We start from the raw sequence: 25,179 nt of genomic DNA on the forward strand, positions 1-25,179 counted from the left end.
CCACCAAAAAGATAATGATAACAATACTAACAATATCACAAACCCCACATGATGCCATGGTCGTGTAGCCAGTTCATACTTTGTCCTCTCTATACATAAGGGTTTCTCAGCCTGAGCACTATTGGTGTCTTGGGCTGGCTTATCACTGTCCATTATGGTGGCTGCTGTCCTGGGCATTGTAGGAAGTTTGGCAGCATCTCTGGGAAACACCAGACTCTCCCTCTTTACTGGTTGCAACTGAGAGTTTCTCCAGACATGGACAGATGTTCTCTGTGGAAGGTGAAGAAACCTCCCCTAGTTGCAATCTGCTCTTTCCTATGAAGGAGAAAAGAGGGGGAATTATGCTGATCAGTCATCTTCCTGTTTCAGTTTGAGAAATTTGGCAAAGCTGTGAATTATGCTGATGCTGCCCTGTCCTTCACTGAATGTGGCAATGCCATGGAACGTGACCCTCTGGAAGCAAAGTCCCCGTATACCATGTACTCTGAGACCGTGGAGCTCCTCAGGTGAATGGCCTTTCTGTAGTCATCTTTCTCAGCTCATTTCAGCTAGAATGAGAAGCTATATTTTTTTCTAAAACATCATTTCCACATATTAATAATTTGTCCAAGGCATCTTCTTCTTAGAAGTCATCATAATTAGCTCTTGCCATTTTATTAATGTCACAGAAAATTTATAATTGATGGACACTGCTTTCATAAATTATCCCCTTAAGAGGTTATATTGTGAGTGTTATAATTTGCAGTATTCATAATGTTAAAATGAAAACATAGTGGGTAGAAGAAAAGTGTAATCATTTCACCATTTAGCATCGCCTTGTCTTTCCCAAGGTGTAGCTTTATAATTTGAAATGTGGTTCTCTCAGGCTCTCAGGATTTCTATTACAAACCATGTTTTCTAAGAATTTTTATCTTGGTTATTAAAAAGGGAGGGGCGCTACTGCAACCCAGAGCTGGTGTTGAAGGCTGCAGGTGCTGGTAGACTTGCCATGCAGCTGGAATAAGGGAAAGAGAGAAGGTGGTAGTGGGGTGGGACAGAGATGAGAGGATGAGAGCAGTAGAGGATATATTAACTGCTTACATTATTGCTTTCATTTACATTTGAAATGATATTTTCTGGCCTGTTGGTCTTGGTGGTGTAGAATTTGTGGGTTATCAAACATTTCCTAGAAGATGAGGAAGAAGGGCTAGGAGAAGAAGACATATCCATTCTGTGTGTTTTCCAGGGCTTTGCACATATTTGTAAAATAATGTAATCCACCCATGAGTAGTAGATAAGCACCATCATTCGCTGAATGGACTAAATAACCGCTTTTGATGGAGTGAACAGTTGTTACCTGATATGCTCATATGTTCCAGTCTCCTCTAGCTCAATCTATTAGTAATACCAGGACCTGTTTTTTCCTATCTTGTTTGTATCTGCTTAAACTGTGACAAATCTGAGGATATCTGGACCTAAATTTTCAGACAGACATTGGACTGATTTAACACGCATATTTTCTCAGTGAAGCCTTCCAAAAGATCAAAAGAAGAGAACGTAAAAAAAACAAACAAAAAAACAAAAAACAAACAAACCAAGAAAACAACTTTGCTCACATAAAAATCAGAAGTTTAGTCAGAGCCATAAAACTAGGGTGATAATGAGGGCAGCTCCAGCCTTACCTGTCAAGCTAGTCAGCCATCTTTCTCTTTTCGCTGCTCTGAGATGAGGCACCAGAAAAGAGTGTAAAGTATTTCTCTTCAACTTAGAGCATGGAAGTCATCACCATCATTCTGTACCTTTCATGAGGAAATTGATTGCTCAGTGTCTAATCAAGGCTACCCGTGATTTTCAAAGATGTATGAGATGAACATTCTGTCAAAAATTATTAGGGTTCAACGTTGAGGGAAAACAGCGAACAAATATGGAGATAATCCATGCTTTCTATTCATTCAAAAGCGCACATTAAAACAAGGTACTTTTAAAATTAACAATAAAATATAACAATTTTAAAACCTAGCATTAACAACTAAAACAACAACAACAACAAACATACCCTGATAGTGAACTAGGGCTCTCCTATGCTACTGTTGAGAATAGCACTTGATCAGTGTATATTGAGGGCAATTTGGCACTCTGTAGCAAAAGCCATACAAATGAGCATTCATACCTTTTGATCCAGTACCTCAACTTCTAGAAATTTGAATTTCCTCTATGGAAGAAAATAATTGAAATATTAGAACAAGCTATCAGTATAATGTTCGTTTTGGCATTGTATGTAATAGCACACAACGAGAAGAAAACCAAATAATCAATAATAGAAAAATAATTAAGAACACTCAACAGAATACTTTGCAGCCATTGACATACAACAATGAAGATGACTGTGCAACCATACAGAAATGTTTATAATATGAATTACATGCACACCACAATTATGACCATGAAAATCATGTATATTCATCTGAGCCAAACTGGAAGGGAAATGAAATCATAGCTTTAATATGCGGTGAGATGATGGGTGTTTTTCTTCTGTATATATTTTTCTTTCTTATTAATTGTCTTTTAGGAAAACACATACTATGTTAAAAATAGAAGAGACTGAGGCAAGAGAATAGCCTAAGCCCTGGAGTTGGAGGTTGCTGTGAGCTGTGTGACACCACAGCACTCTACTGAGGGTGATAAAGTGAGACTCTGTCTCTACCAAAAAAAAAAAAATATATATATATATATATAAGCATAATACTAAATTCATTATGGAAAAAGTGTGATGTGAATAATTAAATAACATTTATGTCCATTAAAAACATTTTGCCATTGTTTACAAAATTATGCTCTTTAGGGAAAACACATGATTTATTTTCATTATATGGTATCTTACTCCTCATAGAAGTATATTTCTATGGAACCTGAAAGTCAGTAAAGAAATTATGGACATTCACTTTAAAGTCAGTATTTTTTAATTTTATTTTGCGGTAATTGTGGATTCACACACACACTTGTAAGAACTAATACAGAGAGTTCTCGTGTACCCTTCATCCAGCTTCCCCGTGGGAATATCTTGCACAGTATCACAGCCAGGATGTTGACATTGATACATTTCACGTACTTGATTCAGATTTTACCAGTTAGTTTTGCTTTTTTTTTTCCAGATTTCACCATTTTTACATCAGTCCTCTTTATTTTTTATTTATTATATTTTCAGCCAATCGCATGTGTGTATAATTTTTTTAATGAAAGAAAATTTAGTTGGGAAAAAATAAGTTAAAAGCAACTAGATTGTCTGGTCCACTTAAGCAATTGAAACTCCACTATCAAGTCACTTCAAATGTGGTTGAATTAGAGGGTAACCGTAATATGAACACAGTTTATAGTAGTTCAATATGATATTGAAGAGATTTTTATTACTCTCTCCCTGACAGTGTACTGGCTACAAAAAGCCTCATTTTTTTTCATTCAAGTAATTATACTTGTGTTGAGTCCTGGGAATCTGTAATAGAAATGTATTTGTGAAAACATGGGGGGCGTCACAGTGACTTGACATTTCAGTGGTCCAGCTGTCAAAGGTAGTTAGACTTCTTACATAATAAAAGTCCCTTCACTTAACATTGCAACAAAAGAGGGCCCCACATCAAGTGTGCAAGTCCCTTTGCTGGAAAATGTTCATGCAACAGAACTGGAGTGATAAATGGGAGAGCAAGGTAGCTAGAATGCTTAGGAGGCAGGCTGAGTTTTGAGGGGCAAGCTTGGGGTCCCCCATTCCCTGGGGGAAGCTGCTGAAAGTGAGGGGTTGTAAGCACAGCGGCCCTGTACAGTCTCCACCGCCTTCTCATTAATGAGAACTTTCAACTGCCTTCTGCCACATTGCACTCCATTACTTATTCTACCACAAGTACCTGTGAAATTGCATTAAAGCTCAGACAATGATTTTATGCAATGAATTGATTTTCAAGAGTCTAAATGCCCAGAATGGAATGTGCATGGCTAGAAATAAAAAACGGGAACTACTCAACCTTTTATCACCCCACCGTGGAACACTAACAATTAAAGAGAATGGAAAGACAAAATATACAAGCGCCATAAATTAAGGGCTCTTAGACCTTAAAATGCTGTGAAATCGACCTTCCTTAAAAAAAAAAAAAATACCAAGCCACTTTCTACAGGAATATATTCAGAAGCTGAGCCATTAGAAAAGACCTTTTAACAGTGTGATTGAGGTCTACTCATGCTCATGTCAGACATAGTTGTATATTATTTACCTTATCTGTCATAAACTGAGCTGTGACCGACGTTTTTGTCCACCTCTCATTGAAAACCAATAATGTTGTTTAGCTAGAATGTTTCCAGAAACAGTAGTTTGCCAGCATTTATACACACATGTAAACTAACAGCAATTCTACAGCACTGTCCTACCATGTGGCCTTACGATTGAGCTGCTTTCTCTGGAGTTCAACTCCCGTGTGTCATTATCAGTCCTTTTAGGCCGTTTTGGTCCCCATTTTGTGTGTTTTCAGAAAAGCAGGCTTCTGCCCACATGTGCCAGTCAGTCCTCTGGCCCAGAGCAAATGTGGGGCAAACTCAGGCAATCAGAATACCAGTGACTTAGGGAATTTCTGAAGGGGAATAGACATTCCACTTTAGTGTTTCCTTTTTTTTCAAAGGTATGCAATGAGGCTGAAGAACTTCGCAAGCCCCTTGGCTTCGGATGGAGACAAAAAGCTGGCAGTCTTATGGTGAGTCTCATAGAGGCTACAAGAAAACCACTGAAATGTCACAGAAGGGTTTGAAAACTCCAGATCAACTTAAGCTGCTTACCCCAGATTATCACTTTTGTTTTCCATTAAACTATTAAAGGATAACTAATGGATTTTTTTTAGTCGCTCACTAAACATTTACTTTCCTAATTTATACCCTTATCAAAATGGGATTTTAATGCTTCCTCCTTTCCTTTTAAAATTGTTCTTTATTTACTTACGTTTCTCAATCTAACTGCACACTATGAATCAGCATTCTTCTTACAGTTTCTAGGTTGTATTAAGCAGCAGCATTAACATAAGCCTGTCTTCCTCACCACAGCTACCGATGTTTATCGCTTCTCTACTTGAGGATGTTTAAACTGAAGAAGGACCATGCTATGAAGTACTCAAGATCACTGATGGAATATTTTAAGGTAATTTCTATTTTGGATCATTGATTGATACGAGGTGATAAAATCACTAATTATGGTTGGCATGTTATTAAACATCAAATGACAAAAACAAGGTTGTTTGTTGCTGCCAAGAGCATAGCCTCTCTCATGCCAGCTAGCCATGGAATTCTCACACCTGATTTGATTGCTGGGAGAGAAGGTGCAATAGTACCACCCCCTGACTATTTCCCAGACTGACCAAATGGCCCTTGCCAGCCTCCTGGTTATAGTTAGGGAGATGTTGTCTGCTGCCCTGCCCTCTAGGATAGACACAGGTTGTGGCTCTGGTGCACTTTCAGTCTCTTATTAAATGAGAAGTCAACCCAGGAATCTCTCAGAAGTGAAAGAAGTCACTGTGGCTACCCTGGGTCTGGGTGGACATCCACACCCCTGGAAAGTATAGTTGGCCATGGGGAGTCTTGGAGTTTGGTGACTGCAATTTAAAACAATTGGCTGCCTTGGTTACCAAAACAAATATATAAAGCCATCAGTAGACATCTAGCATTTGTAACTTGCGAGAAAAAAAGAAAAAAAGATAGGCAACCACAAAATGTAATGCCAAAATTTGGGAATGAGTCCAGATAAAAATTATAAGCAGCAGCCTGATGCTAGGCCTGATCATTGTCTCCTCCAACACTGGCCCATGATTTAGATTTGGAAGCCTCAATGCTCCTTCTATTGGTGAGGTCTCATAAGAAAAGAAATATATATATATATATATATATATATACACGTATATATATAACGTATATATACATTTGCATATATACATATACACATATATACACATATATGTATAAATATGTGTATATAAATTATATGTATATATATATATATATATATGTATGTATGTATTTTTATTCTTTGCCAAGTACATGAGCCTTCTTGGCTTCATTACACCAAAGCAGTTGTTTGAAATGAATCAAATTACAACCTTATATCACACACCCGGTGAGTGCTGCTGCGCAGCTCTACGTGTATGAGAACCCTGTGGACTGGTTGGGAAAAAGCAAGTTCCCCAGCTATTATATGGTGGGGCCATAAACCCATAAAGCTGATGCTCATGTGGATGAACAGGGAAAACACACAACATCTCACCCTCCCTTCATATGTCCCTTCATCCCTGTTGACCTGTGGTCTGGAAAGGTGGTTCTTGAATTTAAGCAGCCATCAGAATGCCCTAGAGGGATTGCGAAACCACAGAATACTGGACCCCACCCCTCAGTGTCTAATTCTGTAGGTCTGGGGCTGGGTGCAACAATTTGCATTTCTGTCAAATTCCCAAGAGATACTGACACAGCTGGTCATGTAATGATACTTTGAGACTCACAGCTGTAGTATCTGTCCTTTTCAACCTGTCCTTTGTACCTTTTAGGGCCTTGCAAAATTCCAAGCAAATGCTAAATAACTCATTCCTGTAGAAAGAAGCGTGTTGAAGTTTTTGGAGGTTAAAACTGGAGTTTGCAGAATATGCCTTAGGTGAGGGTTTCTGTAGCTGCAGGGAGGCATTGCATTCTTACCGGACATCTGAAAATGCTAACACTCTCTAACACCCTTTTTGTAAAAGGGGCTGAGCTGGAAGCCCTTAGGCAGAGGAAGGGCATCACCTGCGCTGTGACTGACAAGAGCGGGTCTGAGGCAGGCTTACGGCCACAGGTGGCATGTCATGACCATCTGTGCCGCTTGAGCTTCAACCTGGTGAGGCCATTACAATGGGCCTACTTCTTGTCCTGTTGTGGGAATGCTAAATGTCAGATTTCCCTCTGATTCACAAAAATGGCTACAAAAATACAAGGAGGCCCATTCTTTAAACCAGCCTAGTTCCATCAGAGGAATAAAAGCCTGTTCAGCATTCCATGCAATGCAACTCAGAACCAGTAGCTTTGTTAAACAGGGAAAACCTTTAGCCAGGAGGATTTGCATGTCAAGACAGCAAATCAAGGTGATTCCTTAAAACAAACAAGCAAATGGAAAAATGCTGCTTGGTTCTGGCACATCCTTGGGATATTAGAAATTGCAGTCCATCGTACATTCCAGGGAAGAAGTTTGCAAGTGAAGCTAAAGGTGAAAAGCTTACTTGTACTCTGAAGAGCTTGTTTTGCAGACGAAATTTCAGATGAGGATAATTAAACCACTTCTTGGAGAACTGAGTCTGATTTCACTGGGCCTTTTAGTATATAAGATCTTTCATCAAGTGACTGTCATGGTCCTGATTGGAGCCCACTAATTATCCTAACCAGCTATTTTCATCGAGTATGCGGCTTGGCGTGCTGACGTACACATACATCGCAGCTCTGCATCCCGAAATGCTGCAATCAATATTAATGTACTCTAAATCACACTTCCATCTGTTCTGGAATTAATAAAACACAAAATAGATGTCCTTATTTCCCTCTCTCTTTCTCTCTTTTAGCAAAATGCTTCAAAAGTCACCCATATACCATCTCCGTGGGTTGGCAATGGAAAGTAAGTATTTTATGAAAATTGCTTTTTCACGAAAATGAGTGATTTACTAGACCCCCAAATATATTGCATTGACAACTCAGGAACAAAGGTACATTCTGAATCTATGGTCATTTGGGGGCATACAGAATACTAGCCAGATTGTAGCTAATAGGAAGACAGAGAAGTTTAAAATGATATGGTTCCAATTCTTTAACTATTTGATCTTTAAGCCAAATTATAGCCATAAAAATATCTGCTAATGAGATGGCAAGCACCATGCTATTTCAGAGAGGCAGGGAAAAGTTAACTCTACTGCAGTGATTTGTCAGTGATTCACTCGGTAATGAAAGACCAATGAAATATTCATTGATCTATGATAAGTGCTGTTTAATAAAACCAAAGGCATAATAGTGCTGAAATTGTGAAGGCACTTGGTCAGCCAATTATCCAAGCCTTCATGAAGTTTTTTTTATTAATACTAAAACACCCTGACCTAAATTTTTTAAAAAGCATCTACTATATATAATGCTGATCTTGGGCTCAGTGAATTCACTCATGACCATGGCTTTATTTAGAGTTCTATTTGCTTGGGGGAGGTCAGTCTTAACAGTAGTGGAGTAGGGGTCCAAAAAACCTTTGACTTGGTCCCAAGGTTGTCCTTGGATCACAGATAAAGTCAGTGAGTCCCTTTCTCTACCTGGGCTTGTTTGTGCCTCGTTAAAATGAAGGAGCAGGACCCAATGCCCATTGAAGAGACAATTCATACAGAAAATGAGTTTGGATCCTGCTTCTGCTGCAGCCACAAAGTGGCTGCCTTATGCCCTTGCTAACTTGTCTGAGCATCAGCTTCTCCTGTGATTCCTGAATTTCCCTCACCACCCTAATCCCACTTCCCACCCCCCAGTAGTGGAAAGAGAAACTATTCTAGATGATTGTGGACATAGACCATTGCCAAGAGCCTGTTTTATAACTCAAAGCTGTTTTTTTCAGTTTTCCATCATTTCAAACTTCTTGCATCTCTGATCAAAACATTTTCTTCCAGAGTAAAACAGTCTCTACTACTACTTTATAAATATCTATAAAGCATACTCCAAACGCAGTGGGACAATGAACTCTACTTTGAGATCATAAAAACATTCAGAGCTAAGGAGAGATCCATTAAAAACTACACATTAACTCAATTACTGTACTGAAAGGAAGCACCGTTTTAGTTGTTGCATTAGGTCTTCCTCTTACATTGATGAACAAAAGGGAAAGAACGTTCCTCTCTGGAAGTTCAGAAAATAAAAATAACCAGGGAAAGGCCCAGAGAAAGCTATTTTCTCTGAGCACAGTGTAGAGCAAGGGCAAGGTCAGGTAAGCAGCTATTAAAGGATCACTGGGGAAAAAAAATTGTTTTTTTGTTTTTTTTTTTAAATTCTGAAATGAAAGAACTCAAACATATCCTGAGCTTGTGAAGTCACATGAAAAGCCTCCTGAAATGATGTTTAAGCAGCTTCTGTCTGAAGAAAGCACACTCCCTTTAGCAGGCCATGGAGCTTTTGAATGAGACAACTCAAAACAGTCGCCCAGGGGTTACATCTCATTCATTCAGCAAAAACTTCAGGTACATCTGCACCACCAGGGTCTGGGGGACATGTTGCTGAATTCAATGTGGTGCCTGCACTCCAGAAACACACAATCCAGTAGAGGGAGGCGACAGGTATCTCAGAAGTGCTGTGGCAATCCGGGAGAAAGAGCTTGGGTCTCCCTGTGTGGTCAGGAAGTGCTTGTTATTTGCAAGCAAAACTATGGTCTGATTTCGCGGGGAATAAGTATGCTGTAACCCACAAAGGGCCTCTCACAGCATCTTACATTAGCTGCATCTCTAACTTCAAACCCTCCTAGGCCAACTAACAATTGGGAAGTCAGTTACCCCAAGGTAGTCATAGTATGGCCACCTCTCCATGGATGAGGGCTCCATATGAAAGTCTCGGGATAGATAAGCAAGGGATTGAGAAAAGACCTTTAGAATCAGCCTCTGTGGAAACTGGAAAGAAAAATGCACAGAAATAGTTTGAAGAAAGAGCAGAAAAATCTTCTTGATTTATAACAGGGGACAGCAAGCTCTTTCTATAAAGGACCAAATACTAACTGTTTTTGGCCTTGCAAGCTAAGAAGCAAAACTGAGGCTATTATATGGAAGAATATAACACATAAAACAAATTTCCGCAGTAATATAGAAGAATATAAGACAGAAGACAAAGTTCCACAAAATTTTTACTGACAGAATTCAAAATACATTATCATGTATGATTTTTGAAATACAGGTCTGCAAAGAAGAAGAAGGGACTTCCTTTTTTAATTGGCACTTGAAGATAGTATTGCCTCCAATTGACTGTAAATGTTCAGTTTTTTAAATCATTCATAGCTTACAGGACATACAGAAACAGGAGGGCCAGATTTGCCAACCTCTACCATAGAGTTATGGAAGCTATATGTTAGACAGTTTAAAGTGTCTGGGCAACAATTTCAAATGTGACTGAGAGATAATAAAAAGAAACAGAGCTAGGAAGGCTACTGAATGTTGAAAGAGTGCTTTTTGAGGTCTTCAGAAGAGCTGTTTCAGTGCACATGTGGATGTGGGTGCTACACTGAAAATGTTCGAAGAAGCAATGTCTCCACTTGAGACACTGGCCACTTAAAGCAACACGAGAAGTCTGGTATTCACTAAAGGAACCATCCAGGCCAATCAAAGGCTTCTCCCCAAGTTTTTGGATTGCCCAACCTGTATGAAGAAAGATTAGATACCTACAAGCCTGGGGAGAAGAGTGGAAACAAGCCAATGTGCACACGAAGGGGAGAGCAGGGTGGACACTCATGTCTCATGAAATCTCTATTCAAGTGGATGGTAAGACTTTGAAGTAACTGGGTAGAATGGAAAAAGAATGAACTTCGGAGGATAACAGGGCTGCTCTTTCAACTGTGTGGCCCTCAGGAAGGAGCTGAACTTCTCTGAAGCCATTTTGTCATCTGTGAAACAGTAGTAGCTGAAATTTCCATGCCGAGTTGTGAGGCTTAAAGATAATTTCGGTGAAGCCCTGAGCTCAGCACACAGTAATCGTTCAGTAAATGGTGGCTGCCACTGTTACTGCCACTAGTACTATTGTCATTATTACCTTCTCAAGTTGGAAAGCATAAGCAATCCTGCCCTGCAGCTCTTGGTGTGTGCTTGTTTTGACACTTATGCTATGTTGCTAGAAAATAATGGATTTTGCTCTTCTGTTAGATCATTTGCTCTCTTTCAATATGGGACCATGCATCCTTTCATTCACCAAATCTTTATTGAATGCCCTCTATGTATGGGACACTCTGCCTGGTCCTTTACAAACACATATCCTATCCTTCTGCTATATACATTGTTCTCCTTCCCTCCAGAACACTTTACATGTAGTGGATGCAAAATAAGGAATGGCAACAATCCAATCATTTATTCTGTTGGTTTATTGAGGACATTTGATGTGTCAGAAACTATTGTAGATTCCGCAGTATAGCACAGAGCACAAAATACATGAAAGCCCCTGCCCTTCTAGAGGCCAGATTCTCTTAGAGGATAAAGACAGTAACAAACATGTGGCATGCTAAATGATGGGAAATGTCATGGAGAAAAAGGGAACAAGGAAGCTAGAAAGAAAGGGTTATGAGAGAGAGGAGGGAGCAGTGGCACACTTTTGAGTCTTGCAGTTAGGGCATTGGAGGATGGTACAGCAAGCCATGCCGATACGTTGGGTATGCACTTCCCCCAGAGGGATGGTAGTGGCCTCTGGGGTGGGACAGAGCATGCCTGGTGGGTTTGAGAAACAGCAAGGGGATGCATGTGGCTGAGAGGTGAGAGAAGATGGTGGGATGCCTAAAGCAATGAGAGCCAAGTCAGAGTAGGGAGCACACTGGCGTGAGCACGCTCTGCATTGGCCTTCTGGTAGCCACTGTCACAATTTCTCAGGTTTCAATTTTTCATTTCGTGAATATGACATGGTATACATACATGCTCTTCAGAACACATCAGATCGTAGACCCCAAAATGAGAATAATAATGACCCAAAAGAAACCCTAATCCTAGCTCTTCTAGATTCTGCTACTGAGTATTTAAATGAAAGAAAGGAAGGGGAAGAGAGCTCCTACATGTAACATTTCCATGTGATCAGTTCAAAAGGAAAAGAGGTTTCAAGATGTGCCGGGTAAAGAGATGATTTACTTTCCCTTGTGACTCTGGACATAGCTGAAAATCATTGATACCAACCTTTCCTCTCAGTTGAAGAAAGTAAGGCCTAGCAAGGGGAGGGGATGGCCTCAGGAGCACATAGCAATTTTATGGCAGACCTGGGGCTAGAATCCAGGTCTCCTGAGATTCCAGCACCTCTTTTCTAGCACCACACAGTCCCTTTTTCAACATTTGTGGCACTTGACAGCTTTGTCATTATTTCCAGAGATTACAAATGAGACCATATTCCATTCTTGCCACAAATTGACATTTAAAGAGTTAATAACCAATATTGCGGGAAAAGACTAAAAAATAGCATTTTCAAGCTTCTGCAATAAAGAAACCCAGTATTCACTGTTTTTTTTTTTTTTTTTTTTTTTGTAATTGGCTAACTCTTCTGTGCTTAAGCCCCTTAGTGTGGACATCTCATTATCCCACTCCTGACTTGAGAAGAAATCATTCTACTAAGAAGTAAGAAAATATCTTAGAAATTACAAATATGCAGAAATATCCTCCAACCCCCTTATAGCAAAGTACAGAGCAAGTATAAGGGTACACTTTCCACCTGACACCAGAACAAATGAGAAGAGAGACTCTGTTGGCAGAAATGCTCCAAATCTCTCCCATGGCTGTAGTCACAGTCATGATGGCTCCCAGATCTAGTCCACAGTACTTCATCATTTTGGGGTACTGTGATTGCTGCTCCCTAAATCATGCATATGTGGTGCCTGTAAGGGTGCATGTCTGTTCTTGAGCCACCCTGGAAAGCTAGAGTTACCCACAGCAGCATCTGGTAAGGGGATGGGGATGAGGATGGGACAAGGTTCCTTGATGATGTTTCTGGGGTCTATTCAGAGGAATGAGGAGGAAGTTCCTTCAAGCATGCAGAGTCCTGGAGTCCAAAACATAGCTTACCCCATTTCTTTTACTCCCTCAAAATGTTCTGTCCTAATAAAGTGGTACTTTTGCCTGGGAATTGTTCAAAGTGTGGCTGGAGGAGGATAGGGAGGCCGAGGGGCAAAATGACATTGCCCCTGTGCACAGGAAGCTCCCCCTGCTTTGAGGAAGTCCCTGGGCAAATGTACAGCATGCTGAGCTAAGCCCAGGCCCTGAAGGAAGAATGACCTCCATGTTGTACGCAGGCAGCAGGTGATCGCTTGTTGCTGATGTTAAAGAATCAGTGAAAATCTATAATATGTCCAAACATTGGTACTGCCCAAAATGAGTTCTCTTAAGACTTCTCTTTATAAACCAGCATGCAAGTGAACAGTCACCAATTAACAGCCCATCTCTGCAGCATGTCTTAAAGAATCCTAAAGAGAGATTAAGAATTCTACTTTTTCCAGCTTCCCTAATAGTGCTCCTTAGGGAGCTGTTAAGAATTGCTCTTTGCTTATTGTGGTAACGGTATTTGGAGCAAATTGTCATTGTGGTTTCCACAAAACACTTTGATGCTAGGCCAATATTATACATCAAATGTTTTCTAACTGCCAATAGCTATTCTGGCAGCAGGTGGAGAAATCATCATAGCTCCGAGCTGTTTCTTTTTCTGAAACATTATAACACTTGTTATATATATTCAAAGTAAGAGATACATTTATGGGTAGAATTAATGCCAAGGAAAGATTCATCCAGCTCTCTCTGGTATTTTAAGACAAAAGCAACACTGTGCATGATCCCTCGGTGGTTGTCAAAGGTGGTGACGTGTTTAGTGTTAGAAAAGGAGATGAGGGGGCTCTTCTATAGCCTGGCACTGTACCCTGGGTGGCTCCATTGAGGCAGGTGGAGGCAGTAGTATGATCTCTCTATGGAGCAGCCCCGGAGGAAGCTATTATGCTGATGAAAGCTATGGGATGTCCTCAGAGAAGAGTTGGTGGGATGTGGGAACAAACTCCACTCTCCTGACTCTTCACATATGTTCACCATGTAAACTTCACTCTGGAGAACAGCAAGCTGCTGACATTCCAGTGTGATTAGGGAGGTCTTGAAACCTACCGTCACTCTTTCTCGCCAGGCTAACAGGGCTCATCTCTTTCCATCCCCCAGAAACACTCCATACCCAGTGTCTCTCAACAACGTCTCTGCCATCAATGCAATGGGGAACTGCAACAATGGCCCGGTCACCATCCCCCAGCGTATTCACCACATGGCTGCCAGCCACGTCAACATCACTAGCAACGTGTTACGGGGCTACGAACACTGGGATATGGCAGACAAACTGACACGAGAGAACAGAGGTATGCTCAGCTACTCCACCCACTGCTCCCAGACCAGGACTTGAATTTGGCCTGGTGGCCTTGTATCTTTCTGTGTCCCGATTTCCAGGGTGTTCACTCAGGCCTGGCACATTGACCTACTGTTGCTGAGAGAGTGAAAAAGTCTTGGATTTTGTTCTCCTTTAAAGCCTAAGCTAATCTGAACTGTGAGGTGTTGGCAAACAACTATTTTGGAATTTCACTCAGGGATAAGGACCAACACAGAGAACCAGAGGCAAAGGAAAGAATGGTTTGAAAATTAATAAGATTATTTGGGCTTCTGTTCACAATTTTTTTTTCTTGAGACTTGAAGGTGAACTGGGGGCTTCTACCTTCATTATAATTGTCAGCCCTAGATGAATAAATGACGATGCAATGAGGGCCAAAGTCAGCTAGTTTTTCTCACACACTGACAGCTGAGATGAAGGAGTGAGTCCTATTCATGGTAATGCATGAGGTTTGCTACAAAATAAATGCAAAAAGGACCCTGCTTCACCAGAAAGTAGGCCAGTGGTCTTTGGTGAGCCATGCTACCATCTGTGACCCTAGCTACCACTGAGGCTCACAACTTGACTATTCTAATGAAGGTAGAAAATAAAAATAAGCTGTGCTTTTGCCCCAGCCATTCATTTGACTTGGCTGATTCTGGCCCAGTAGTCACAGACTGCAACACTATACTCAAGGTGGAGATAGCTGTGGCCTTTTCAGAATCAGACTGCAAAGGGGTGACCAGAAATTTAGAGTAGACATTTCTGGCCAGTAATTGGGAAGCTTGAGTGCTACTAGGTCACAAGCAGTTCCAGTGGACCGTCTATGTCCACAGGCTCAAAATCCACAGTCAACCAACCATGGATCAAAAATATTTGGGAAAAGAAAACAATAAGAAATAACAATATAGCAATCAAAATAATAAAAATTGTAAAAAATATACCATAACAACTCATTGCATAGAATCCACATTGTATGAAGCATTATAAGTAATCTACAGATGATTTAAAGTACATGGGAGGATACGCCTAGGTTGTATGCAAATACCACATCATTTTGTAACAGGGACTTCAGCATCCTCAGATTTGAGTATTCTTGGGGGTTCCAGGATACTTGGGGATCCAAACTTGGGGTTGCAAGCCATATATGTGCAGATGGAAATTCCCATGAGTTTAACTGAGGACTTACTGGGCCTCCTGGCCTAATCCTTCTACCAAGCCCCAGAGTCCTCACAAGCCAGGACTCCTGGGAATATGTCAGGAGTTTTACACACTTGTTTTGTTTTATTTTGTTTTAGTTTAGTTTTGTTTTTTTGAGACAGGGTGTTGCTCTGTCACCTGGGCTGGAGTGCAGTGGCATCATCATAGCTCATAGCAACCTTAAACTTTTAGACTAAAACAACCCTCCTGCTTCATTCAGCCTTCTGAGTAGCTGGGACTAAGTCACACATCACATGTGCAGCAAAATTTTTAATTTTTTATAGAGATTCGAGTCTTGTTATATTGTCTAGGCTGGTTTTGAGTCCTGACATTAAGTGATCCTTGCCTTGGCCTCCCAAAAGTGCTAGGATTACAGGCATAAGCCACCATACCTGGCCAGAGTCTGAATTCTGAAACAATAAGTTACACTGCCCGTGAAGATAGTGAGATTAATAACAGGTCTTCAGAAACTTTAGGTGAGATCCTGAACCACTTTCCTGAACAATGGGCAATTTCTAAGCTTGTCTACATTTTTGAACTTCTGGAAATCCAGAGACGACTGGTGCATACAACCAGCCCCATCCGAGGGTTGTAGAGTTGCAAAGGAAGACATTACACATCTTAAGATTTGCCTTGCTTGTCTGCCTTCGCATTCTGTCTTATTTTGTATTGGTTTCTAGAGGGTAAGTCGATATTTATGGATTTCCTTTATCATTGCATCCATTTTTAAAATCTGTTAAAGTAATTCCTTCTAAATTAACTGCCGAACTTTCCAGGAGCAATGTGGTGGCTGTGCTGATGTTAGGGTGAAATGATGCTAATCTTGTCATTAAAACAGCATGTCAAGGTGTTACTAAATTCCTTATGTTATATTGCATTAAAACAACTCTGTCACTCAACCAGCAGAAAGTGTCCTGCTAATGCTTTTCATTGAACTAGGGAGAGAACCTAGCATGGAATCTTCTGCCTACAGCCTTGAGTTTCACATGTGTGTCACTTTGTATTTGCTTAGCTTTGGGGATTCTTCTTGTTCGTATAGACGGGGGAACTGAGGAGCTTCCCATTTTATGGGAGCTCCAATTCTTACTGGAGACAAGTGTGCATTTGCACCTTTTCCCACCCAACTGTACAGTGGAGATGGGTGAGGTGGGCTGTTCCAATGGAAGGTCTCCATGTCCACCTCCTGCCAGCCTACTGTGCAGCTGTACATGGCTTATTCACAAGGTTCTGGTGCTAAAATGGGCCAAAGGGATTGATGCTGTGCCTCTGGCCTTTGTTCTAGAAGCCCTGTTCCCTATCTTCCCAGCTGCTTATGCTGCTTACTTGGAGCAGTTATTAAAATGGTGACCTGGGCATCTAATTAGGAATGCCACAGAGAGCTTTATAGAAAATACCCAGGGAAGGAACACCCAGGCTCACATTCATTCAACAATGAATAGGTCCTTTAACACTTTCCTTAGTATTTGTCTTATCTAAGAAAATATTTAAGATGCCAAAAACAATTTACTCCTTTTTCTACAGAAGTCATTTTTATCGCATATCATAGGTTTGAAAGTATCACATAATCAAATGAAGTTGATACCTAAAGGAGCCCATGTGTTATATGTGACATGAAGAATAGATGCATTATTTGGTAAAATACCATCTGGTGAACAATCCAGCACATGTAACCCATGCTTGGAAATTGCTTTCCAAGAAGGCAGGAGAACATCCCAACCACTTTAGGGTGCTCTCTGGACCCTGCCCCCATCCCAGATTGCTCACCTCCAGCCAGCACAGGCATTGGGAACTAACCTAAGTGCCAGACAAATGAATTTGAATGTCAAAAGGAGACACCTAGGTAATTTTTAGACATCATAAATTTTTTACAACATACTACCCTCCACCCCACAAGGCAGACGTTCTAAAACTCCAGTCACCTTGGTTAGTAGTGTAGCCTCAGGGCTGCCCTCTTCTCCAAGTCAGTCAAGAGGGAGTCAGCTGGGCATTTATTTCTATTATTCATGTCCTAGGATGTTGCTATGTTACAGAAACTTGCAAGTCATTTTCCACTCCTAAAGTAAGTCTGGAATAAGACTTACCAAATCAGATTCTTCCTAGACGTTTATTTGGCTCTGGAGGCAAATTGCTGTCCAGATTCACTAGCTTTGTCTATACCGTGCCAAGAAAAATCAGCAAACTCAGTTCATTTAGACAAAAGAAAAAGAGAACGACAAACAGCTTGACAACAGACCATGGCTCCCCAGCATTTTGTGTGTAAAATACAAATGTGTAATATAAAGACATAAATTTATTATATACTATAAATATATTTAAACATGTTTATATGTAATTTATGTGTATATTTTTAAATATATAACATTAAAATGTTACATAAATATATAGACAAATATATACATATGTAATATATAGTGATATATATGTGTGTCTATATATATACGTATATATATATAAAACTTCCACAGGATCATAATGTACTTTTATACTCTTCTGTCTGAAAAAAATATATCATTTTTTTAAAACTTGGTATGAATTAAGTAACAGATTTAAATGGATTTGTGCTTTATTAATTATAATAACACATATACTCCTGGGGCTGCAGAGTTTCGGGAGCTCACTAATAATAGTGCTTGATGTATATATATATGGTTTTGATCCCATAGTAATCACTCTATAAATTTTTGTTGAATGTGAGAACAAACAAATGAGTCACTTTTCCAACATGCACATGCTTGTGGTATTGTGTAAAGGTAGTGTGTCCGTGTGGTGTGTATTTGCATGGCATCATGTGAAGGTCTGACAGAGGATTGCTCTGTTTTTTTCAGAATTCTTTGGCGATCTGGACACGCTGATGGGGCCTCTAACTCAGCACAGCAGCATGACCAATCTTGTCCGCTACGTTCGCCAGGGACTGTGTTGGCTGCGCATCGACGCCCATTTGTTGTAGTGGGTGTGCTCCTGTGTCTAGTGTCATCCCCATCACTCTACCTCTACCAGCACACCAATGGTCACTGGTGGAACTCCATTCAATGGGGAAAATTCTCTTTGGTTATTTTTGGTTTTATGCTTCTTTTAATCTCTTTCGAAAACAGAAATCATTGAAAGTGGACACTACAACTTGAGAGCAGCGTATGTTTTATTACTTAGTGGTTTTTTAGCATTTGATCTGCATTCTCAGATCCCACCATCTTTTTATGCTTTATAGAATGATAGTCCCTACCATATTGTTTTAAGTCCACACTACTCAACACAAAGAATGGGAAGCATTTGTGAAGATGACAGGTTCCTGAGAACATAGATGCAAGGGACCTGTTGAGACTTGCAGCAATAGCGGTCCCCCAAACTATATTATTATATCCATAAGAGAATGTGTTTCAGAATTCATTGTTAAAATTTTGTGGTTCCCACAGACTCAATCTTCAGGTGAGAATTTTCATTGCCACAACTCACTGGTTAGATGTTGTGGCAATATCATAAATCAAAGAGTATAAAGAACAGAAATGAACATAGCAATGTGGCGCTTAAAATGATGCTATGTGACACAACCAGAGGACTTTCTGATAGCATCCCTTTCCTTATTGCTCTTTTTTTTTTTAATTTTAATGATGAGAAGGAGGGGCAACATTTATTTTGACAACTTTAAGGCATCAGCTGACATAAATGAATGAAGTACATGATATGAAACACGAATCTTCACCTGAGATTCACTTTGTGCAAAGCTCTCCTTTTGGAGGAGCAATTTGGTAGATGCCAAAATGCTACACTCCAGTTTCACAGTTGGGAGATAAGACAGGTCTGGAAAATGTCTAAGAAGGAATTAACACTTTTGTTTTCTTTGCACTTGGTAGGCAGGTCCATAATTGACAGGATTTTTCAAGGGTGTTTTGCTTAAATCTATGGAAACAAAAGACAAGTTATCACTACCTGGAAGTAATAATATACAGTTTTCTTCTTAGTGGCTTTAAAATCTGGGCTTCTCTAATTATTATCCACATTTTCTGTTGCAAGATTTCTTTTTATACTTTCTTTAGTTTTTTATCTCTGCTTCCATTTCCTTTTTCTTTCTTTCTTTCTTTCTTTTTTTTTTTTTTGGCTCATTGTTTTTAACTGAAATATGAGCACTGATTTTATTAAATTCTATATTAACATGAATCATTTCCATGAAAATCATAAAGAAAACTCCAAACTAGCAGTAGTAGCTAGTAGTAGCTAAAAAAAAAAAAAAAAAATGAGTCCTGGGGTGCTCTTTACCCTAAGGTTCTTTGAAAGAGCCCTGAAGACTGAGATGTTCATCTAATTTACAGACATTTCCCCCTTTGGTTGTGATTACCCACCCTTTTTATCATTCTTTACATTCATTTTATGTTCCTAAACATCACAATGTAAATATCATCTTTGGTGTCCCAGCTCACCAGAAGAGTTCCCCAGTTGTAGTAAACACTATCCATGCATTTGTTACCTGTTATTACCTGCCAGTAGATAATTCCACGTAGCATTTAATCTGCTGAGTTATTGAATTCTGTTCACTGAGTTATGACAAGATAAATAATAGATATGCACATGAAAGATGCAAACTTGTGTGACTTTTAAAGCAAGTCATGCAGGTCTGTGATAGCAGGTGATCACTCTGTACTCTCATTGTCAAGGTTAGATATATCCTAAGTTGCAAAACAGCCAGACTTGAGCTGTGCTCTGGCTGTCTTTGAGTTTAAGGCCCTTTGTTGTATAATAAGGTTGTGGAAGTTGTACTCCAATGGCTGAAGCCATGCTGTTAATATGGCTGATGGGAGCATCCCAGCAGCTGAACCCAGCACTTTGTATGCTCCCACTGTAGTTGAACTTTACGTTTACAGTCTCAACAATAACACTTACTCATGCATGCAAACACACACATGTGCGCACAAACACATATACACAAATGAAACCTTAATCTTTTCTGAGCCTCTTAAATGAGGAAAATGATAATATGAAAGACTCTGAACACCCAAGGTGGTGTCAAATATAAAAGTTAAGCTGATGACTTTGCAGTGACTCAGGTTCTTTGTCTTCCATAGCTTACCAGATAGAGGGCCTGGCTATTTCAATATAATGAAGCCCACTGGCTTGACTTGTGAGTTCAACCTAGACCACAATCCTAGACCATCATGGATTTACAGGTAGATGCTTCTTGAAATTCACTCTCCAGAAACTAGACATTAGAATGCTAGAGGCAGTTTCCCAGGGAAACAAGCATATTGCCACATGGGTGATAGACTTGTAGTTCTAGTTTCAGCAACTTGTTATATCTACTTACAACAGGGAGGCAAAAGGATTCTCTGTCATTTCTGGTGGCTGAATGTAAAGTATGTGCCAAGTCAGCAGCACAATTATGAAGAGCTCTGGATCACTGCCTGATTATTTAGTAGACCCATTTTTAAATCAGGTTAGAAGCCAATTAAACATGGAGGATGAATTACCTTCCTCTCCCTGGAGATAAGACGTCTTTCGATTTCACGATTAAAGATTGTTGCTGTTTTCTAGGTACTCTATTCATCACACTGTAAATGGTGATATGTGTCGTAGGTGTGCAAGTATTGAAGGGATTGAAGGATTGAGGTATTTTGTCAAGTGAATCTCTTCAGCATACAAATTTGTGGGAGGGCTATGGGACATGTGAGAGAGAGAGCATGCCTCTACACCTTGACAAAGACTTGGTGACACACAGCTACATAAGCACATGGAGGTGGGGTGGAGGACAGAGTAACAGGCAGCTCCACCTGAGCAGTACACTGAACCATCTCAGTCCTGCAACTTGACCCAAGTAGGGCCACCACTATGCCTTCCTTTATCACCCAAGCTCCAACCACAGAGAGTTTGACAAGTCTGTGTGATGATGCTGGCTTGGCTTTGTATTTTTAATTAACTTTGGATTTTTTAGTGGTTTTGTCATATTACTGTCTGAGTTTGGTAGGTAGGATTAATTTGAAAAGAGTTTGCTAGTGTGGTCCTCCGGGTAGAATTTAGCTGTAAGCATGTTGTTAGCCAGCCTGTAGAGTGTTAATTACTTAATAAGCTCATTGGGAAAATACTAGTAGTTTTATATTTGGGTGACATAATTGGAAAAGCAGATTAGCTGCTTCTACTTTTATAATAAAAGACTTGAGGTTGGGATGACTTTTCCCCATGTAAGGAAATAAAAAGATCCAAATCAGGCAATAACCAAGTTGTGAAATTAGAAACCATTGGCTAAAATGTGTTTTGTTGTGTTTCCAAATGGTTAGAGTTTCATTTGGACATTACATTGCTATGCACGTTGGATTTGGTCTGCATTGGAAAGATATTTGTTCTATTATATCTTCCTGAATTTATCTAATTTGGATTTTGTTTTAATCAAATTCGCATCCTGGAGGTTGAAGTTGGAGTTTGAAAAGCATTTTTGAAGGCAGAATCGATTGAGTTGTTAGGGTGAAGCCCTCATATACTTCTCAACAGATGTGATAAAATTCACCTGCATGAGTTGGCAGGTGGGAGAACCAAACTGGATCACTGGGTAGGACTACTCAGTAAAGCAACAAACTGCTTGCTTATAGAACCACCATTATCCCCATTGAGGAAAAAACGTGTGGCAAGATGGTATAGCTACACAATATCAAACAAATGGGTCGATTTAGTGCCCCAAAATTCATTTCTGTGGGGAAAATTTATTGGGCCAGTTGTCAGAGTTCTGTTACTCAACTGGCAGACAGAATTCTTCGTCGTTGTTATTGTTGTTGTTTCTCATTTCCATTCATACAGCCTTATTCTCATAAAGAAACTCTGATTCATTTTCTCTTTGGTGTTAGCAAACTCCAGCAGCAGAAATGGCATCTGTATATTGATAATCAGCATTTACCCCGGCAGGAGACTAATCAGATAGGCTGGTCTCAGACATAAATCCAACCGTCTGATATTTTGGGCAAAAGAAAAGTATTAATTCCCTTTCCATTCTCCTCCTCACAAATCTAGAAGCCCTCTTTATCAAAAGCATCACATTTTACCCTATAATTTATCAACTAAAAGAAAATTGTATGGTAGGGAGGGCAGGGAGGTGGGGGTGGGGGTGGAGGGCGGGGAAGCCCCTCTAGGCCAGATTGCAGTTCTTGCCCCTTTTTGCTTCTGACATGAGATGTTAAAGAATTATTCATAGTGCTCACACTGGTTTAGGGAACACTGTACTGCTTTTCAAATCCATGATCAATCATCATTCTTCTAAGAGATTGGAGCTTTGCTGTTTCATTAACTGTGCAGTGTAGACTAATGGTGTTTAATAAAAATCATTCAAAATTTCAAACTCTTTTGCCAGTGACCTCAATTTTGTTGGCTGTTTGATTTGTATCAGACTTTGAGGAGGGACGAGGAAAGCAAAGGAAACGTGCTTCCAGGTCCCAAGCAAGGCATTGTAGTGGCAAACTCAAGCCCACCTGCCTACCAGCAGTCGCTGGAGAACAGCAGCATATAGACCAGCTGTGGGAAACCTCCTGAAGAATGTCCCAGTGGATGATGGGGCATAGCTTTTTTCTACTAAGGAATTCATTGCTATTCAGTCTCTGCAGCAAGAAGCCAGCTGCTATGTCCAAAGAGAATTTCAGGGACTTTACCTTTTTGGTTTTGTCCTGCATCACTTACGTGGCTACCACATAGAAGTATCTCTGAAAGTAGAGCCCAGTGTAGTGACAATGGGTAGCCAAATGCACCCCAGATGCACATGGCCCTCTGCTGGTTCTTCAATACTTATGAAATTGGGGGTAAAGGAACCCCTGGAGAGGAGGCAAATTGGAGAAACCCCAAAGAGGCCAAGTGGATGATGTGTTTCCCAGACCAAGAGCTTCTTTTGTCATCCTGGCATCCAACCAGTGGCGTGCTGGTAAAATATTTAACAACCAGCTCACTGAGAATAGAAGGCACCTGATTTAAAGCATTTGCCAATTTCTATGGTGTAAATATTCCCGTTATGGCTGATTTGAAGCTACCAAACGTGGCATCACTGAACACAGAGATGGGAAGACATGCGCACAGTAGGCTCTTGCCAGCCTGAGCAGGCCAGCTCCAACACATTACTGGGTACAGATAGTCAAAGAGGGATCAGATTTCACATGTGGACACATGTACACACCCCCAACATGCACTTCAAAGACTAAAACTATTATACCAGGTGAAAATTCAGATCAATCTTCTATAAATATAGTTTATGATGAGGCCTAAAGGTAAGGGCTTCCCTGGTGGCCTAGGTTTTAAGCAGGAGATGGCTGAAAAGATTGAAGCCCTCTTAAGCTGAAAGGCCAGATGAATCAATGGTGATGGTTTTATCATCTCCACATCTCGTAAGTAAAAATGAAAGTGAAATAGGCACCTAGAAAACTCTCATGCTTATTTTTTTTTTTTAGAGAATAGGTGTTCGTTATTTTTAATTATTCATGTTAATTATCATTATTTTGATTTGCAAATTCTATTTCTAACTTTTACATGTAACTTGGATAAAGTATTTACCAGGCCTCTATGGAGAATAGCACAATCCACAATTTTCTGTGTTTTCATGTTATGGGAAAATTCAGTATTTATCTCATGTCCACATTGTTGTTCATAAAGTTTTCCCTTTGGCTATTAGGGAATTTAAGTTTCTTTATTAACATTTACTTTTGGTTAAAAACATTAACCTACTGGCCTAACTCTGAATTCAAATCAGAATGTATCCATTTTCAATTATATAACTAATATTCAGAAATGATCATTCAAACCCAATATGAGGAGAACTAAGGTCACTAACAAGACAGCATAAACTATAGTATATTTTTCTAAGACAATGAGGCTTTCATTAAATACACATACACATATACACAGTCTTCAATTAAGCCCATTCACATATATCATCTTGGGAATAGAATAGAAAGTCTCAATGGATCCATACTCCTGGTACTGTGAATCTTCTGCAGTTAATAAGAGGTTTGAGTCCAGAAAGGTTGAAGAAATTGCCCTAAAATCTTATTTTCTTTAAACATTTCCATGTTCTGTCTGGGTCTGTGTCCATAGTCAAATGCTAGCCCTGGAGGAGATCCACGTCTTGCTCTTACTTTCTGGCCTTTCTGCCTTTTGCCTCTGCAGTTCCTTCTATGACTAGCATGAGAGTACCATTTGCACATCTGTCCTCTTCATGGCATTCCTACAGTTATCCTTACTGGGAAATAGTAACATCCGGGCCTAGTTTAATTGACACTGTACTTACACAGGGACACTAAGTCCCCCAAGCAATGGGCCAGTTTTCATGGCTACAAAGAGCTAGAAATATGTTTAACATCATTCTGTTTGTTGCAAAGCCATCCTCACTTATTAATCGTATTCAGCCATGAATATTAAAAAATGAGATTGATCCTGTCTCAAGACTATTTGTCAAATATCTAGTTTTCTTCCTGAATAATTCTACTCTCTGGATATTTTAGAAAAAGAAATGTCTGAGATGAAATGTTTCACATTTATTCAATTCTACAAATTGCTGTTTTGATTCCTATTTTCATCAGAGTAGTGATTCTGAAGATTATCTGTTGTAGTATCGTCTACCATAAAAGGAATATGTCAGTGGTGAGCCTCATAGAGGTTATGCTCGGAAGCACTCACTGGGATCAGAAGATACCTACAATTCTCCCCCTTTGCACACGTGGTTAAATGAGTGATGTGTTCTTTGCTTTCCTTTCTGTGGTGGTGGTGGTGGTGGCGCTGGTGGCTGTGGCCGTGATGGTTGTTACTTGTTTCTCTCTCTCTGGCTCTGGCTTTTGCTTTCTTGCTAGTGTTCTTTCTGCAAACAAATGCGTAGTTAAATGTGACCTTCTAAACTGTACTTGTTCATGCTTTTAAGACATAACAGATTAATAAAAC

At 39.9% G+C, this 25,179-nt stretch overlaps 1 protein-coding gene across 1 annotated transcript in view; it reads left to right on the forward strand.

The window, feature by feature from the left end:
* AFF2 (ALF transcription elongation factor 2) overlaps window positions 1-22,343 on the forward strand; it is a 485,141-nt gene extending 462,798 nt beyond the window's left edge. The window contains exons 16-21 of the mRNA XM_053580856.1: window positions 370-506; window positions 4,641-4,712; window positions 5,056-5,149; window positions 7,581-7,633; window positions 13,899-14,089; window positions 18,120-22,343. Of these exons, the coding sequence (XP_053436831.1) occupies window positions 370-506; window positions 4,641-4,712; window positions 5,056-5,149; window positions 7,581-7,633; window positions 13,899-14,089; window positions 18,120-18,241 (669 nt within the window). The 3' untranslated portion in view covers window positions 18,242-22,343. The remainder of the gene's footprint in view (window positions 1-369; window positions 507-4,640; window positions 4,713-5,055; window positions 5,150-7,580; window positions 7,634-13,898; window positions 14,090-18,119) is intronic.
* The last annotated feature ends 2,836 nt before the right edge of the window (window positions 22,344-25,179 follow it).

The sequence above is a fragment of the Nycticebus coucang genome, chromosome X, assembly GCF_027406575.1.
Source record: "Nycticebus coucang isolate mNycCou1 chromosome X, mNycCou1.pri, whole genome shotgun sequence".
Classification (NCBI taxonomy): domain Eukaryota; kingdom Metazoa; phylum Chordata; class Mammalia; order Primates; family Lorisidae; genus Nycticebus; species Nycticebus coucang.